The following is an 18,656-nucleotide window of genomic DNA, read 5'->3' as shown; positions in this document are numbered from 1 at the left end:
AAAAATTCAACTTCTTTCAGAGTTGAAATTGTTGTGGTTTATCCCCAGCCAGCAACTAAGCCCCACACATCCACTTGCTCACTCTGCCCTGGTGGGATGGGGGAGAGAATCAGAAGAGTAAAAGTGAGAAAACTCATGGGTTGAGATAGACAGTTTAATAGGTAAAGCAAAAGCTGTGCACACAAGCAAAGCAAAGCAAGGAATTCCTTCTCTCCTTCCCATGGGCAGGCAGGTGCTCAGCCATCTCCAGGAAAGCAGGGCTCCATCATGCATAACGGTTACTTGGGAAGAGAAACGCCACCATTCTGAACATCCTCACTTCCTTCATCTTCCCCCAGCTTTGTATACTGAGCATGTTGTCATATGGTGTGGGATATCCCTTTGGTCAGTTGGGGTCAGCTGTCCTGGCTGTGCCCCCTCCCAACTCCTTGTGCACCCCCAGCCCACTCACTGGTGGGGTGGGGTGAGGAGCAGAAGAGGCCTTGACTCTGTAAGCCCTGCTCAGCAACAACTAAAACATCTCTGTATTATCAACACTGTTTTCAGCACAAATTGAAAACATAGCCCCATATTAGCTACTATGAAGGAAATGAACTCATCCCAGCCAAAACCAGCACAGAAATGTGATTTTTTTTTTTTTTTCTTTTTGTTTTCTTACCAGTAATAAGTATTTGGAACTGAGTTGATAACTCCATGAATGTGTTTTTTGTTTGGGTTTTTTTTTTTTTTGAGGCAATACTAGAGTTGAAGGTCTCTGTTCAGTAACTAAGTGCAACATATTTTTTTTTTTTACTTTCTCTGCAAACCTGAGCTTTAATAACAGCATTCAGTTTTATTTGCATTTCCTGTAACCTGTGCCTTTTTAAATGCTCTCTTCGTAGAGCTCATATGTTCCAATAAGCCCATTTCAGGTAATAGATGAGAGGTAGTTTTAGTTAAGCTCTATGACACACTCAGCATAAACAGAATTATGATGATGATCTTCGTAATTCTTTTAATTCAGCTGTTATTTAATCCAGTCACTTATTTGGGGTTTTTGTTTTCTTTTAATTCTTATCTTTGATTTCTAACTTTTATGATTTCTTACATTTTATTTACAGATGTTTAATTCCTCCATAGAAGTGTTGTTGCTCTTTGACAAAAAAAAATCTATATGTCTCTTTGTGGCAGTATAATGCATTGTAGGTAAACTTTCCATCTTGTTGCAAGTTACCCAGATTTATCTATGTAGCTGCTTTCGGAAATAACACGCCCAGTTTAGTGTCAAACGTTTTGTGCATGGGTTGTAAGCTATTACCCGGACTTTCTTGAAGATTGGCTTGTTCCTTAAATCATCTACACTTTTTTTTTTTAAACTCAACATCAAAGGATTCATGCTTTAAAAATCTTTTTCAGATATTTACTAGAAAATTGGGTTTGGGTAACAGTGCTCCCCCAGCTTTACTCGCTTCTCTCATTAAAAAATAAACAGCTAGCAACAACTGCCAGTGTAGTCTCTTCCTCTGTTTTGAAATGCACGTGGCAGCCTGTGGTCTACAGCAATGTAAGGGCCATAATATTTGTTGGGGACATACCAATGAATAGTAAAGATGGATATTAGCTCCAGTTGCACATGACTTAGCCAAGCTGTAGGTGTTTTTGTGCAGTTGAAAAGATAAATATAACATGCTGAATGACAGCAAATCATTAATAGTAAAAAGCCGTAGTAATGAAGGCTTGATGTAACTTACCCTTATTCTAAGGAGCAGGTATTGCTTTCACTGTTTTACTAACAACTGTGCTTTCCTCAGGCTGAAATAGCCGAGATTTAACAACACTTTGCCATTCACTCTTTTAGACATACCACCCTGTGCAGTTACTCTCAGCCCCATTTGCAATTAATATTTTGCACAAAGATTAAATATGTTAACTTGACAGTGAATGAATGTAAAGGTCAGTCATTTGTCATGCCCAGTGAGAGTTTTGTGCAAAATAGATGCATGATTTTTACACGTTACAAACCCTATAGGAGACATAGAATGTTACACAGATGGGACAGGAGCAAAAACGGCGTTTTTAATGAACAAGTGTCTTTTTCCTCAGTATACACCGGGCAGGCAGAAATTTTGCAAAGAGAAGGTTTGCCCAGCTACTCCTTTCCTAGTATTATCCAGCTTATCATCCGATTCCTTCTCCAGGAATCTCCCTGTTTTTATCTTCTTTTCTGTTTGTATTATCTGGATTGTGGCCGATACAGATGACAATGAATGTTATTATTTAACTCAATGGAATTCTGTCTTGTTTCTTTAACAAGTTCTTCTCTATTTTGTATTATGGCTTATTATAGATGAGTGAGATTTAATATCAGCAGCATAAGACCATGCTCTTCAGAATTAAATGAAACCAAGACAAATAAATATATCCTGATGCACGGGCATTTTGCTTTAGTATCTGTTTTTTATTAGTGTGTGCTATTTAGGAAAAAGCACTGAGAGGCATGTGTATTTCACTCTTGTCACTGCTTGGTTTTGGGTCATGTCCCGTCCCCCCCGTCCCCCCTTCGTCCCCCCCGAAGAGAATTATATAATGATAGACGTTTCAGGTAGCATCAGACACTTCATTTAGGAATGTAAATAGGGCTGTGATGATCTATGAAATCATTAATTGAGCCACAAGGAATAAGACATTTTAGAACTTCTGAATCTTTCCTTGCAGAAACTGAATTTTTTTCTTGCTGCTAGCAGTTGTGGCTCATGCGATCTTTGCTGACTTGCACCTCAGGTTGTTCATGGGATTATTAAAATTGCTAGCAGCTAACAATCTGCAGAACTATTAACTCATACCAGGCAATTGTCTTGTATACAGCAGTTGGTTTCAAGCTGAAGTTTGAAAAATCAACTAAATGTACCAGAGAGAAAGAACTTAAAAAAAAAAAAAAACCAAACAAGCCAACAAACCCACTTTAATGGTAGTTGTTAGAGTCCACTGCTGTGTTCTTAAGACTCCCTTGTTTGAGTTGAGCAATGATGCCATAAGCTCAGTCGTCTTTCTTGCTTGTAATGGGCAACCTCATGCACAATGCTTCTGAGTTAGCAGCTGCTGTGCCCTCTTCGAGAGCCTGTCAGAGGACGAGCATCCTGTCATTCAAAGCAGCAAATAGATCTGTCCTGGGAAATTTATGTATAGAACTACACAAAGAAGAGGAAAAATCAGGAAGTTTCCCTTCCTCCATCTCTTGCAATGGTGTAAAAGGTTAATTGGCATTAAGAGGTGCCAAATTCCATTTTTTAATGGTACAAACTGCATGCAATGCTCTATTAAAATGAATTAAAAAAAAGAGAGAATATACAGGAGCTTTATGCCTGCCTAAAGTGTGTGGAAGCAAATCTTGACAAATCAGTCTGTGGACATTGCAGTCTCCAAGTTTGGAGCCATTCAGAGGCTAATCAGGAACCTCACAAGGTAGCTGTCAGGCTAGTCATGATTTCAAGCCACTGTATCTCTAGTGTTTGTGGTCTGCAATGGCTTCTTGAATTTGCCTGGCTGTTTTGGAATTATTTATTAAATGCCATTGAGCCACCTATGATCTGAATCACTTGGATATCTTACAGGTCATCTCCTTAATTACTTGAGGTTAGCTTTGATGTTCAAGCAAGTGATTTTTAGGGTTAATAGTCTACCTGCTTTGCACTGGATTCCCATTTGTAACCAGGTTTCTGAGTGGAATTACGAAATACCAAATGAATGTAAAATGAATGCTAGCAGCTCATGTCTACTGCTGCCTGGTCCAGACCAAGGAGGTAGGAGGATCTTGCCATCACCTTGAGCGCAGAGTTCCAGGACTGGAAACTTTTAGTGTAGGCATCATCTCAATAACTTCTGTAGTGCTTGAGTTTGTTAACCTTGTGGAGTATAGTAGGGACGAGTATTTACAACAGGCATGTTTTTTTAGATGGGTGGGGAGGGTTGAGTCCTGAAATAGCAATAGAAAGCTATTTGTGACTGAGAATGAATTTGCATAGAAAGATTGTACGCTGTTTTTCCACAGTAATTACCTGCCTAGATTTGCCAGCTCTTTTTCCTCCAGTTGGAAGAATGAATTTTAAGATTAACTTTTTAGGTGACCTTCAAAGCAACTTTGCACAAACTACTTGTAAGATCTGAATCACAGGACAGAGTTCTTTGGTACTCGTATTGGACTATTTTTATCTACAAAAGTTAAACAGTAACAAATCATGGGAGCAACTCGGGACAATCAGGGTGTGAAATGCCTAAAGTATTTGTTTAAAACTTGTTAAATCTGTTCCTACCATTATTGTTTTTTTATCTTTGTTGCATATTTAAACAAATGTCACCTATTTCCAGGATGCTATCATTTCCTGACTCCAAGAAATGAGTGATTCTATGCTAGTGCTAGGATGCCATAGAGGCTTCAAAACATCATCTGTACCAGAAAAAGAGGGCTGGTATTCTGTTGGTCCAGCCCAGAGCTCTTGTCCTTGGTGTGGAAGGTCAAATGAGGCTGACAAAGCAGGAAATAAACTAATGTTGCAGTAGGCCATTATCTGTGCAGGAGGAAAAAGTAAAATAAGATCAACACCACAGGCCTTGCTTTTTCTTCTTCTCCAAGATACATGTCAGATGGTTGTTAGAATTTGCATGCTCCTTTCCCTGTTACCTTAAGATGCATATTCAAATGAAAGAAATTAGATTGAGGTGGCTGCTGCAGTTACTGCCCTTCTTGTCTGTCCTGCCCTCCTCCTGTGGCAGGAGTAGCTGTATGTGAAGTAGATCTTCTGAGTCACTGTAGTTTACATCCTGGTGTGCTAAGGGAGTCAAAAATTTGTGCTAGTTCACTTTATTATATTGGACTGCAAACTATGGTGTCTCAGACTGCCACTTGCCTTGGAGTTCACGCTGTTTACAGAAGGAGGTTGAGAGAGGCAGTGGACAGCAATAGCATTGGTTGTCCTGCTGCATTCTGTGGAGGAGATTAAATGAGTCAATGTTTGATCTGAACAGCTGAGTAAACAGGTAGAGGAGTTTGTGCCACTCAGGGATCAAGACGAAGTATCTGTTGTGTCCCTCATTAATAATTTGATCTTCTGGACTCTTGTAGATGCATTCTACTCTGTCCTCATTCCATGACTTCAAAATACCATTTTTTCCCTCCTTTATCACTTAGCTTTGTTATTTCTAGAGTGGGGCATCCCAGTGAAAGTATGAATGCCTGTGGGGAGATGGTCTGAGGACTAGAGAATTGCCTTACAGAGATGGTTTGAAAATAACTGGTATGTACTGTTGCTGCATATAATACACTTCTGGTAAAAAGGCATAACACTTTAGAGTTGTCAAGGTAGTATAACTCTTGAGCAATAGGTACTTGTTTTGCAAACAGGTAGTGGTTTGATCAACTCAGCTTTGAGATATTCATCTGCAGGTTTGAGCAAATAAGATGAAGGATTTCTACTTTCTGAAATGAAAATCCTTAGTAGAGATTAGTGTTTAAAGCACAGGAGGTCCTTGATCCCTTTGTAGGGATTCAATAAAACAGTTATGGCAAACCTGACATTTTTTGAAATATTTAGTGATATTTTTCCTAATTAAAGTGTATCACTATTCAAGTAATAAATGTACTAAATTTTTCAGATCAGAAGAACAGTGTGAATGATTCTCAGCTGCATTCTGAATATGTTGCTTTTCCTTTTACTTCCCCTATTTCAGCATCCGCAAAGAGCCACACACAAATATGGTTTGTACAGCTGGAAGGATTGAAATATCAGTTTTTTCCCTTCATTTGAAATATGGATGTGCCTCTGAAGAATTGGGGATTGGCAAGCCTGAAATGTAGTCAGAAGTAATTATGACTTCTTTGTTTATGGAATGCTGGAATTTAATTTTACTTCTGCAGCTTAATATGTTATATGTTGCCCAGTGGTTACTTCCCACATTGTCTTGTTACTCAGTTGTTCAAAAAATTTGAGCAAGAAGTAGCAATTGTTTTCTTAGAATTAAAGATTTGTATTCATAGTCAGTTTATATCACAATTCTTTCTAGTGGGACTCAAGGTGGCGGGCAAACGAAGGCAGGAAAGTACTGAAAGAATCTCTGATTTAACCAGAATCGATCTTTGATCTTAACTATTTCTAAATATTCCATGTTTTTTTAAAGTTGTTCTTACTCTGACAGTCTGTGGGTGTCAGTCAACTCTGGTGAAGTCTGATCTGTTCAAGTCAAAGGTTAATGGTTAATTTATTTAAGGTAAAGACTAATTGGACTAAATGGACTTCTGTAGCGTAGGAAGTTATGCTGTTAGTTTCAATGGGTGCCAATTAAAGCCGCTAGGTTTTCAAAGTAGGTGTCCAGAAGCACTTTAAGATCACTTCATACCTGTTGGATGAAAGATAATGTATTGAATATTGTTCCCCTCACCCTGCTGAGCTATGCAGTTATGGAGCTGAGCCCTAGGAGTGCTGTGGCAGTGGCTCCATCAGGTGGAAACAGAGGCTGATTTCTCTTTGTCAGATAAAGTAATTTTGAACCCTGTTTTGTAGTGGCATAGGGATGCAGTATTTCTTAATGACCACTTGTCTAAGACTGTATCTCTTTATTCTGTGAGAACATGGTGAAAATAGAAGATTTTCCTAATCTTCTTGCCTAATCCCAAAAGCCTCCACTCCTTCACAGAAGTGTAGAAGGAAAGGGAGAGACAAGAAAAAATACTTACTAATTTGTGGAAGGGTTTTGATACAGTGCTCTGTGAGAGCAAGTGACTGCCTGGGAGATCCATTCAGTCCCATGTTCCTAACAAAATGGGAGGAATTGCTTGGGTGGTTGAAACTGCTCCTGTTGTCACTTCAGGATGCCACACTTTGGGAGATGTGCGATAGACTAATGGAGTCTAGAGAGGGCTTTTCTACCACGGCTCTGCTAGTGTTGTATTGAAAAATGATTGTGTTGAAGAATTCATGCTGCAGAAGATAGCTAAATTTCCAAATTGAATGATATATTTTCAAAATATTTGGTGTTTTTATAATCAGAGTAGAACTCTAACTCAGGGTAGGTATATTGCAGCTGTTTTTTAAATAAAATCTTAAAAGTGGTGGTGTTGGTATTTGAATAATTTTTTGGTGTGGGTTTGCCTTGGTTTTGTTTTTACTAACATACTGTGGAATAGGCAGCCGTTATAAACACTAAAAATAATTCAGGACTCTAGGAAACATTTTGCCCTTGTTTGATCCATTTAGAATTTTCTAATTGTATTAGCTTTGAGGTTCTGCATGAGTAGGGCATGGCAATTTACTGATATTAAGTCAAGTAATTGGATTTATTTAAATTGTGTAACATTGCATGTCTTGAGGTTATCTCTCCAAGTATTGTGCTTGACAAGTGCTGACAGTGGATCTGGAAGTTCTAGATAACCCAACTTTCTTGCAAGTCATCTTAGTTTGTATATAAATGCGTAGCTTATTTTGTAGACTTTTGTTGAAAAGTAGTGGAGTGGAAAGTGTAAACGTCTTGGCTCAAAGCATTGCTATAACTTTTGTACAAGGCTTATATTTGTTTAAATAGTTGTGACACAGCTGCTTTTTATAGCAAAAATTCTTGAGCATCATACTCTTTGTAACTGGATTTAGATAGTTATGCTGACAAAGGTTTGTTTCAATAAAATTAGGTAATTGGGAAAAGGATTTTTACTTCTAATAGCAGCTCTACATTTTATGCTTCACGTATGTTTAGGAAAAAAACCTTCATAAAATACCTTGCTATATTTGCTCATTAAGTTTTGCAAGATTAAAATACTTTTGAGTTAAAATTCCAGTTGCCTATTATGGTATGTACCTATTATGCTGTACTGCAAACACATCTTGCAAAGCTTTGGGCTTTGATTAATCTTAGGTCTTGATTTCTTGCCTTATATGGTTTTCATATTAGCCTGCACGTTGAGGCACATGGGCATTGTGCTTAAGCAGGAGTTCCATTGTTACTGTGGAACTTGCTGGCCTCTTCTGCTGGTTTGTCTTGCCTTTATAGTGTGACAAAACCTAGAAGACTGGTCAGGGGAAATGCTTGTGCCTGGTATATGGCCAGCGAAGGAAGGGCTTTTAAACATCTGTTCATGGGGACAGCTCCCTAAAAAACATACAGGATTGAATGCCATAATCCAGGGGAGGTCAAGCGAGGAGACTGTTAGTGAATCTGTGATAGTTTCGTTGCTGCTTTTGTCTTCATCGGGAATTTGGAGCACTTACTACCATCTCTGTCTGTCGTGGTTTAGCCCCAGCCAGCAACCAAGCACCACGCAGCCGCTCGCTCACTCCCCCCTGGTGGGACGGGGGAAAGAATCAGAAGAGTAACAGTGAGGTAACTCATGGTTTGAGATAAAGACAGTTTAATAGGTAAAGCAGAAACTGCGCACAGAAGCAAAGCAAAAGAAGGAATTCATTCACTCCTTCCCATGGGCAGGCAGGTGTTCAGCCATTTCCAGGAAAGCAGGGCTCCATCACGCGTAACGGTCACTTGGGAAGACAAATGCCATTACTCCAAATGACCCCCCTTCCTTCTTCTTCCCCCAGCTTTATATACTGAGCATGACGTCACATGGTATGGAATATCCCTTTGGTCAGTTTGGGTCAGCTGTCCCGGCCGTGTCCCCTCCCAGCCTCTTGTCCACCCGGCAGAGCACAGGGAGCTGGAAGTCCTTGACCAGTGTAAGCGCTACTTAGCAACAACTAAAACATCTCCATGTTATCACCGCGGTTTCCAGCAAAAATCTAAAACATAGCCCCATAGTAGCTACTACAAAGAAATTTAACTCTATCCCAGCTGAAACCAGGACACTGTCCTAATACTGCAAAGAGCCAATATGCTCCAAATTATGATGCAGAGGTCAAAATACCACATTTACTCTGAGTTTACAGTGCTTTAGCTCAAATGAAGTAGAGAAAAGCCTTATTTACTTCTAGTTACACAGATTTCAGTAGCTGTGCTTTGATAAAGTTCTCCACTTGCCAGTATATAGTGGAAGATGTAATCACATTTGGAGAACAATATGTAGTCCTTGAAGCATAAATTTGGGCATAGGAGTCTTAATTTTGTTATTTTTCGTGCTTCTTCATTTGTGTAATTTCTTTGCAGAAGTTTTAAACCAGGCGTTTTTATCTTTGTCTTTTATCATACTTGTCCTTCCTGTTATATAATGGATTTGTTTGGCAACATTGGATTTATTTTTTGTAAGGTAGTACACTTGTTTTCAAGAAATGAAAATATTTGGCAAAATACCTTTTCTCACAGTTCAAGGTGGGAATTGCCACTGGAAACAAAACTACCACTGTAAGTTGTGCTCTTTGGGAGGATCTAACTCTTACAGCAATAGTTACTATTTTTCTTATGGGCGTGTCTCCATTAAGTCAGGATAAACCATCCTTGAAATTGGATTGATTTTTTTTTAATTTTTAGATTATCAGAGTTGAAAGTTCAAAGTCTGGGTTAGGTAGAAATTGCTACAAAATCTGAAAGATCGTGGTACTAATTGATAAAAATGCATTGGATTAAGCCCTTGCGGAGTTTACTTACCAGTTTAATTATGGAACAAATAGTAAGAACATTCATTTACTGAGTCCAAAATTGCTTCACTTTGTCTGCTCTAAGTATGTCTTTATTCCATCAAAAGAGCAGTACAGATCAGAGAGTTGCCTGTACCTTTGCGTACCTTCCCATGAAAGAAATTTCTGGTTACTGGGGCTGTGAATTTAAACCACTGTCTGCTGGCAGAATTTGCTGTCAATTTGAGAGTGTCTTTTGGGGTATCTCCATGTAATTTTAAAACCTGTACACTTGAATCTTTACTTCAGCCTGTGTCTTTTACTACCAGAGTACATTTCGTTATGTTATAGGAAGGTACAAGTAGCTTTTTTTTTTTCTGTTCTTATGGAGGCTGTGGTAAATGTAAACACAGACCAAAGGAATGAATGAGGTCCTTATTACAGATCCATAAAATCTGATATCCCCCATTTGGTTTTTCTTCTCTAATTTGGTTAAGGCAGCTCATCCAATATTAATTTTCGAAATTTAAGTAAGACTGAAACCCCATGAAGAAATAACCCATTATCTTGTTATTCTAACCTCTTTTTCCACAATGGGATCTTCTAATGTAATTTATCTTTTGACACCAATACTCAGCTTAAAGCACACTTGATGTGCTGTTAGCTTACAAACTGGAATTTACATAAATACCTAGGTTTGAGGTAATATTGCTTAACAAAAGAAAGCAACTATTCTATTTCCTCTAATATCTTGGGAATGAATTGGTAAGAAAAACAACAGTTTCAACTCCTGCACTTCTCTTCCTTTCTTTTGTTGTCTTTTCTGCTTTCCCAGTATTACTTATGGTACTAAACTCAGTCTTCCAAACGGAAGTTTCTCTTAAAAATATGGCCACATGGAAAGTAAGGGAAGTGCATCTAGGGTACAAGTGGCAGAGGAAATAGCAGCCTCCAATGAAAAATGAAAACCTGAGCAATAATTGGGAAGATTTTGCAGATGTCCTTGTCCAAATATAGCTTTTCTGAGAAGCTGTTTAAAAAAAAAAACAAAACAGACAAAACCAAACCTGTTTTCTGAAGGAATATGTTGCATTTCTTTTACACTACTGTTTTTAAAATTATATTACAGTGGTACTCAAGCCCAGTCAACATTGGTTATGAAATATTTATAAATTAGGCAAACTATTCTTTATTTCCATTTGCAGACTAAGGTGTTAATTGTGTAGCGTGTTCCCTTTGGGCTAAACTGTAATTCCACTTAAAGCTGTAGATAACTTGTGTTGAAAACTTGCCAAAGTGGTGAAATTTTGAGAAACCCAGTTTAGTTACCTTCAGACATACACTACAGACCCTATGTGGCTTTTATGATATCCACAGTTCTTGATAGTAGAAAGTACTGAGAAAGCCAATTATTGTCTCTTTATTCCAGCTACTTGTGGTTGCCTGTCAGTGTTAATCTGAAATTAGTGATTTTTCTGTCTGATCAGGAATCCATCTGTTGCTCCTCTTGTCCTACTTCCCCCCCCCCCCCCCCCCCCCCCCCACTTCAATATGGCTTAAAGCCACAGAAAGAAGGATGGAAATTTTATTTGATGTTGTGGTTTTTTGAAAAATGCCTGAAATAGCATTTGTGGCTGCAAATAATACTAGTCATTAAACGCTCTGGAAAATATGTGAATTAGTAACTATTTAATAGTATATTTACTTTCATTTTAGAACTGGGGGGAAAAAGTCTCTTCTCCCAGCCTTCCCTGCACTCATGGATTTATTCTGCTTTGTCACTGAAGTCTAGTAAACCAGTGATAATCCTTAGGAAGTTTCCTTATGGGTCTTGGGTCCATCTTGAATTCTGATTTGGTAACGTATTACTTACTGGGAAAAACTCCCTTGGAGGCTTCAGTTGAAGTTTGTGCTCACACATAAATTCAGAGCCTGCTGTAGCATGTCTGTGTTAGATATGACTGGTTCTGGAGGGAGGATGTACTTGACTGACCTTCCCGCCAAAGTATGGTAGGAGCAATGTACAGCACAGTCCTGGCATTTCCCCAGGCAGATCAGGAAGATACAAGGAAATCTCTGCCAGGTGTGTAAGTTTTTGCCTCTTTTACAACAAGATGTTGTAAGAACAAATGACGTATTTCTGTATGTACATTTTTTTTCCATACTGGCATTCATGTATCTGAAGATAGTGCTAATATCTGCTTAGAGTATTATAAAATGTTGTTTAGTGTATTTCAGAGTATCTAAAAATTGCATGTGCATTGTTTAAGACTGCATGTGTAAGTGTAAGTTAAACCAACAATCCATTTCACAGAAAAGAACATTTATTTTTATTCTGTCTTCCATGGTAACTTTCCATTCTATTTCAGGTTGAACATTACCTTCCAAACGTGTCTTTGTCTTTGAAATCGGTGTTGGTCATATAAAACTACTTCTAGGTTTCATACACGTTGCTTTCCTTTTCTCACTAAATATAGGTGGCATCATATCTATTGTATGTAATATTTAGTAGTGCAGTGTAACACTGGACTCTTTAGTATGAAGCTAATTATTGATAGAGTAGCCTCAATAACGTCCATAGGCATGCTGCTTTAAGGTGATAATTCTCTACACAAGTATAGAACAAAAACTTCATCAAGTTTATTAAATACATGCTTTTTTCCTATGAACCACTGCATTGATTTTAATGCAGTAAACCAAAATTCTAGAGCATTAATGAGGCATATTTTTAATAATGTATTCTATAAATTCAGATAAATAATTTTTTATCCGTTTTCATTTCTCTCTCCTTCACTTAGTCCTACACTAAGCTTCAATTCTCTTTTGATTGTGCAAGTATGTTGTTTGCGGAGCTGTACTGTATGTTTGAAATGACAGGGATAAAAAAACCAAAGGCAACACATGCACCTTTTGGGTAAAAGGATGATGTTAATCTACACTGTTAAGGTTGAAGCTGTTGGTATTGTTAGTTTGCTTGCTTATGAAGCAAATTTAATTAAAAGATGTTTCATTTAAAAATGAAGAGTGTTTTTTGGTGGTGTGGTGGTTGGTGGTTTTTTTTTTTTTTTTTAATAAAGTAATGGGAGCTATTTCTCCTGAACAAGGGGAATTTTGCAGGATATTATTGTTTGGTTGGGAATACTCCAGAGAAAACAGTTGGTGACCTGTTTTAATTGTGATGAATGAGACCACAAGTATACAGCCGGGTACATATAGAATGGTTTTTACTTGTTGGGTGTTGCTTTTCACAGGCATCACTTCCATCGTGATGACAAGTGTATCTTACAAGTCCTTTGAATAGCCCTTAAATAAAAAGCAGGCTGTAAAACTATTTGGATTTTGTAAGCTAGTATCTCCTAATGACTTAGAATAAACTATTAAGGCAGCACTTTGGGCCATTTTAACTAAACAATAACAATAATGCTTTTTGAAAATAATTAAACACCTTCATATTTAATATGTTAGGTTACATATTGTACCTTATATTATTGGTATGTTTTCAGAATTTTTCTTATCAACACATTCCCTTGACATTTCCTCTTGGAAAATACTTGACTCTTCCTCCCCCCACCCCCTTTCGTATTTACAAAGTTCACTTTAGTTATTCTGTGACTATTCTGATGAAAAAGAAGGGAAGAAAAAAACCCTAAATTGTTGCAGCATTAGTAAGACAGAATTGTGAGGCCTGCCTGTAATTCCCAGGCTCCCTGACAGAGAGCAGTGGGCTACATCCGACAACAAATGGTTCTGATTTTTGAATCTTCTAGTTTTTAACTACACAAAAGTGCCTCAGATTATTATTGTGGAAATATTTATGTCTCCTGTTGAGAGCTGGGAATCCAGAGGTCAGTGCGTGTACCCTGTGCCTTGGGTTCGTGCTGAAATCCAGAGAGGAGGCCGAGTTGTGGAGGGGAACAATGCCCCTGCCCAGCTCTGCGGGGTGTCCGGCAGCCGGGCGGGCGAGCCTGACACCCCGCCGAGAGCTCTGTGCTGTGCATCCCGCCGCATGTCTGCCCAGCCCAGTCCCAAGCAGAGCCACCACCAGTCAGCAACCAGAGCGGGGCTGTGGGAAAAGAGGGGAGGAAGAAAGGAAAAGCGTATGCTGGGGAGAGATGAGCGAGGGCTGTCTTGCCTTCCCTTTACCACCTCCCACTGTGGCTTCCACCACAGATAAAGTTCTCTGGGGACAGACCCTGTCTTTTAATGAAGTCAGTCTCCCTGGGGGATGTGTGGGAAGAAGGGTGTAATAACATGAAAGAGTCAGAAGTACTGTGACGCTCATTGGTATTGTAGGAGAGCTGGTGGTGATAAAGCCTTTTTTTGACGTTATGTGGTGCCATTACAAGGGCAGAAGACAGAGATGCTCATGTTGATGAGCAATGTCTGCTTACCGGGTGTGCGTTCTTCATGACAGTCAGAGTTACACCATGCATTTGTTGTTCTCTGTGCACCTTCTAAGCTGGGAAAGGATGCTCCATGGCTTCGTGGGCATTGACCAGCACAAAAAGGATGGATATGGGTGTTGGGCAGTAAACAGTGGAGGTGTAGTCAGTATTAATGAGAAGGTATCTCTGCAGTGAATCAGGGGAATGGTTTGTCTTAGTGCTGCTCAATATTGTAAGTTCTGTGCTCTTAGTGAAATTTTAACCTTTGTAATTACCCCAAAGGTGAGGCAACAGGGAAGAGGAGGCAGTTTCTTAGTCTTTAGCTGAGGGACTGTATAGGGAACATACTAGTACCTTTATATTAGTGTTAAACATTTAGGAAAATCTTTATTTGCATGCTTATAGAACTTATTTTTATTGATTTTTCTCTGTCCTGGTTTTATTTAAATCCTAAAAGTTTCAACTTGGAAACTAAAAAACCATTCATTTAGTTCTGCCTTGAAACTGGGAAGATGAATTAAAAGCTTCTCTTACTGTTTTTTTGTTCGTCTTACTCCTCACAGTTTCCAGTCACCCTTCTGCCCAGTTTCTGTTTCCTGCTGTTCTTCCTTTACTATCTTTTTGCTCCCAAAACTCTGAATATTGCCTGACCAGAGAAGATATTTTTTTCTTCAGAACAATATTGCTTTTACCTGCCTGTCCCCCACCCTTTCTATTTGATTTAGATAAAGTGCTGCCCATACCTTGGGGCTGGGATCTGGCAGTATTTGTGCTTGGCTGCTGAAAGGTGTGAAGTGTTAAATTTCTCATTGCAGATGATGAAGAAAAAAGATTTCATGAGCCTTTGTTGTATTAAAGATGGTTTTAATGATGTGATCAGAAACTTAAGTGAAGAGTACCATAAGGCTTGATATGGGTAGAGAAAACTTAAATCTCAGTAGGTTCTGGATCTGCGGCCCTCACAAAGATATAATGCTTGGTATGATCATTTCTCTTTGAAATAGTTCTGTCACTCTGAGTGACTCCACAGTAAAAAAGCAAAAAAAGGAGGAGGAATGGATCTTTAACATGTGACTGCAATAACACATCATCTTGCGGTTAAAAATGACCAATTATTTCACTGAAATAATCTGGAAACAATTTCTCTTGCTGGCTTTTCTAGAATGTCAGCTGTTTTTCTGAAATGCATCCTAATTCCCTGAATAGGTAATAAAATTCAAACAATATGTTTATCTAGTTTGTTTAAAAAGATTAATTATTTTTTAATGGTGGGTAAAGAATCACTCTGCTGCATGTGCAAGGGGTGAACTGGCTCTGTCCTGTTTTCTACAGGCAGGACTGATGCTTTGTTCAGTTTTGGGGGATATCAGTGTGAATATAAGAAATAGTTTCTTACAAATGCCATGTGCATTTGGCTCATTGCTTATTTAGTTTTTAGTGTTTTGTAACGGATGCACAGATATTCTTCAATGTAACACTCAACAAATTTCTTATCAGGTAACTTAAGCAGTCAGTTCATCCATTTCTTTACCTGGTTTTGACAGTTGGGATGTTATGAGCTGACTCTGAGAGTGAGTTAATTCAGTGGCTAGCGAACTTAAGTTCCTGATCTCAAGATGTAACTGAAAAAGGCTGAGCTAGTAAGTAACTGGAAGTCAGTAACTGAAAGGCTCAGCTGGTAAGCCTCAGTCAAGGACATCAGAAGTTTGCGCAGGAGGCCTAGAATTTCTTTTACTTAAAAAGTGACAAAATTTTCTGGTGTTTGTGTTCTCAGGGAAAGATACTAAAAGAAAAGGCTTGAGACCTAACTGAATGGACATTTAACTTACCAGGTGTATTTGGACTAAACAAATTGCTCGTGAGTTATAATGGGGAAAAAAAGATTTGTCAGCGAAGAATGACTTAGAGGTAAAGGTATGCAGGTATAGCATTACAGTTGCAAAAAATAGACAATGTAAAGTCTTGCAGAACAAATTGGAGCAAAGAGTGAAGTAAATTCAGCTGTAAAAGTTAAAAAGAGCAAGAAGAATTCAAGGGTGACCTCTGCAATGTCCAGATGGCACAAAGAATAAAAGTTATTTGGGTATGGTCCAAAAACTAAGTAGCAATTCACAAATGCTGACAAGTTAAGGCAAGCTAGATGCTGGTTCCCTCCTAGAATATACTGGAACATAGCAGATCCTCTAGAAAATGTCCTTATTTCCTTAAATCTTTCAGGGAAGTTGAGAGGGGATGAAGCTGTATTATTGGAGGGTGACACACTTTGTAAAAACACTTAAGAAGATGGAAGAATAGCTGAGAGGACGAGTTCTTTTAACAGACCCTCAGCAGTGTATGTTGGTTAACTGTGAAGACTTTTTGAAGCCTATTCTTTTGAGAAATTCTGCAAGTTTCGCTTCCTTGTTTTTTTTCTTTTTGCTCTTTATTATTTAGATTGCATCAAGTTTGTTGTGAGAAGTTGTAGGATTTATGAATCTGCATTCTGAGATGACATCTCTCAACCATGAAATTTAGCATCCTCTCATTGGCAGCAGTTATTACTAGATGCGTCAGAAGAAAGTAAAAAGAGCTACTTAGCTCTCCTCATGATTCTTCTCTGGCATTTTTGTCTGTGGAACAGTGATGCTGAATTCTGAACAGCCCATGAGCCCTTGAGAAAGTAATATAAATGGAAAGAGATTTTTCTAGAGAGATTTGCACCACTTGCTTAGATGAGAATAAAGCCTTAAGAGTCTTTGGAATGTTTTCCTATTTCTTGCCCTATTTTATGGGTTATACTTTTATTATGTTTCTGTTGACATCTGCTATAGCTGTTTGACTTACATTTGAAGGCAGTTTTGAGCACAGACTCTCACAGTTGTGACAGAATTCAAAGCTTGCTTATTAATCAGTCATCTGTTCTCATCAGCTGAGAGCTTGTCCTTGCAAAACAAAGCCAAAGAGCTGCTAAACCTAAACATTTGGCATAAATAATGCATTTTTTCTAAAATGATGACTTTCACATTTTTACCTGAGTATGTTTCATAGTTCTTGCAAATATTTGTTGCTGCACTTCAATGGGAGAAATTCAAGATTTTTCTTTGCAGTTTCTTTCTGTTCCTTGTGTGCTAAAGTAAATTTTGGGGCTGACTGTAGAATTCTGTGTTTTGAGACTGATCTTTGCACATTTCAGGAAAATCAGTTTGCTATATTCCATTTAAAAAAATTTTTTTAAATGCATGTGACACTTAAGACTCAGGTTCTTCTCCTTTGGTTTTTACCTGCTCTTGGCCTGCTGCTCACTTCAGTCTGTGCTTCATTTAATGACCACTGATGTCAGTGAAGTACTATATATGAACAGTATCTTATCACTACAACTTAAGTCCAGATAATGGAATAATCTGGTCTTAAAATGTAATGTTGACCAGGACATTCTTTTTCTTTGTTTTCTCTTTAGCCCAGTCACTGAAAGAGTTTGCTCGGCTCCTGATAGCTGTTGAAGAGGAGAGAAGACGACTGGTAAGTCGGCTGGCAGTAATATGTTGCACTGGGTCTCTTTTTGCATAAAATAGTACTTCTTTTTTTCTACTCCTCCTGAAATGCTATTTTTTTTGTGTAGTAGATGTTAAGAATTTCAGAAGAATCATTAGATTCTGCACAGGTAGAAATGTGCTAGCACAGACTGCAGCAATTTTTGATGGAGTGTTAAATCAATGCAGAAGTATTTGACTGAAAACTTTTCTCACAATTTCCCCCCTCCCCACTTCCCACCCCAAAATAACCTCTGAATGCTGCTGTACCTTTCCTTTCTCCCATCTTGTCTTATTAATCATAAGGCACAGCAATAAAATAAACTGTAAACAAAGATATTATAGCAGAAATATGTATCAGTATTTGTTTAATGGAATACTTTTGGAGTATTGTCCAGTGAATGTATGCTAGTAATCCAAGAATATAGTAAGTGGTAAAAAGAGAAACCAAATTAATCACCTCTGAGAAACTCTTACAAAGTACATCAGATACGTCAGATTTGTCCGTTGTTATGGTATTCTTACTCCCTTTGTTTCCGTACTGAAGAATCTACAGTAAGTTTTCATTCAGATTTCTATTCAGATGTGGTTTTGTTAAAGAAGTTTTAAGTATACCCTTGCACAAGTATTTTTTTAAAAATTCCACATAGGCAATGAAACTATTTTTTTTTTTCTCTTCCTTGGAAGTCAATCATGAATAAAGTAGTGAGGTAAGGATTAACCTCAGTAAGGGGATTTTTAAATATTGCGAAAGTTTAACTAGCTCAAGTCCATCCAATTACTATGTCTGACCTTGTTTTCCTTCCTCTTATGAGTACTTTGGGAGGTGAGGAGAAGGATTTTCTGACTCAGATTGAAAGAAATTTATTAATCCAGGAAGAGGAATACAGAAAGTTCTCTTATTCCTAGGAGTAAATAACCACAGAATTGGTCTCCTGCCATTTCTGTTTACATGAATAATTTAAAGTGGCAAAATCATAAACATTTATATGGTACAGTTGTATGGTTAATAACACCTCAACCTATCAATTTTTTTACTGCATGCTAAGTGTATTTTCCTGGGTAGATGGAAGAATGAGAAGGTGACTGTTCAGTACTTCTTGCCACCTTAAAAGACATTTACCAGGACACTTATTACTTAGTTAAACAATGTTTCAAATGAATAGCTTTCAAGTTTAGGTTAGATTATTGTGAGCTAACTATTAGAAAAAGGAAAAGCAATGACTAGGTGAAGGTTT

General features: G+C 38.1%; 1 protein-coding gene across 2 annotated transcripts in view; it reads left to right on the top strand.

Annotated features, from left to right (window-relative positions):
* ARHGAP42 (Rho GTPase activating protein 42) overlaps positions 1 to 18,656 on the top strand; it is a 172,286-nt gene that overhangs the window by 39,773 nt on the left and 113,857 nt on the right. For both annotated transcript variants that reach the window (XR_010371219.1, XM_064441323.1), the window contains exon 3: positions 17,346 to 17,407. Coding sequence is in view for 1 of the 2 variants with exons in the window: in XM_064441323.1 (XP_064297393.1) it covers positions 17,346 to 17,407 (62 nt within the window). In the remaining variant the exon portion in view is untranslated. The remainder of the gene's footprint in view (positions 1 to 17,345; positions 17,408 to 18,656) is intronic.

The sequence above is a fragment of the Phalacrocorax carbo genome, chromosome 1 (assembly GCF_963921805.1).
Source record: "Phalacrocorax carbo chromosome 1, bPhaCar2.1, whole genome shotgun sequence".
NCBI lineage: Eukaryota > Metazoa > Chordata > Aves > Suliformes > Phalacrocoracidae > Phalacrocorax > Phalacrocorax carbo.
Note: the sequence above shows the minus strand (reverse complement) of the source record. Positions and strands in the feature narration are given on the sequence as shown.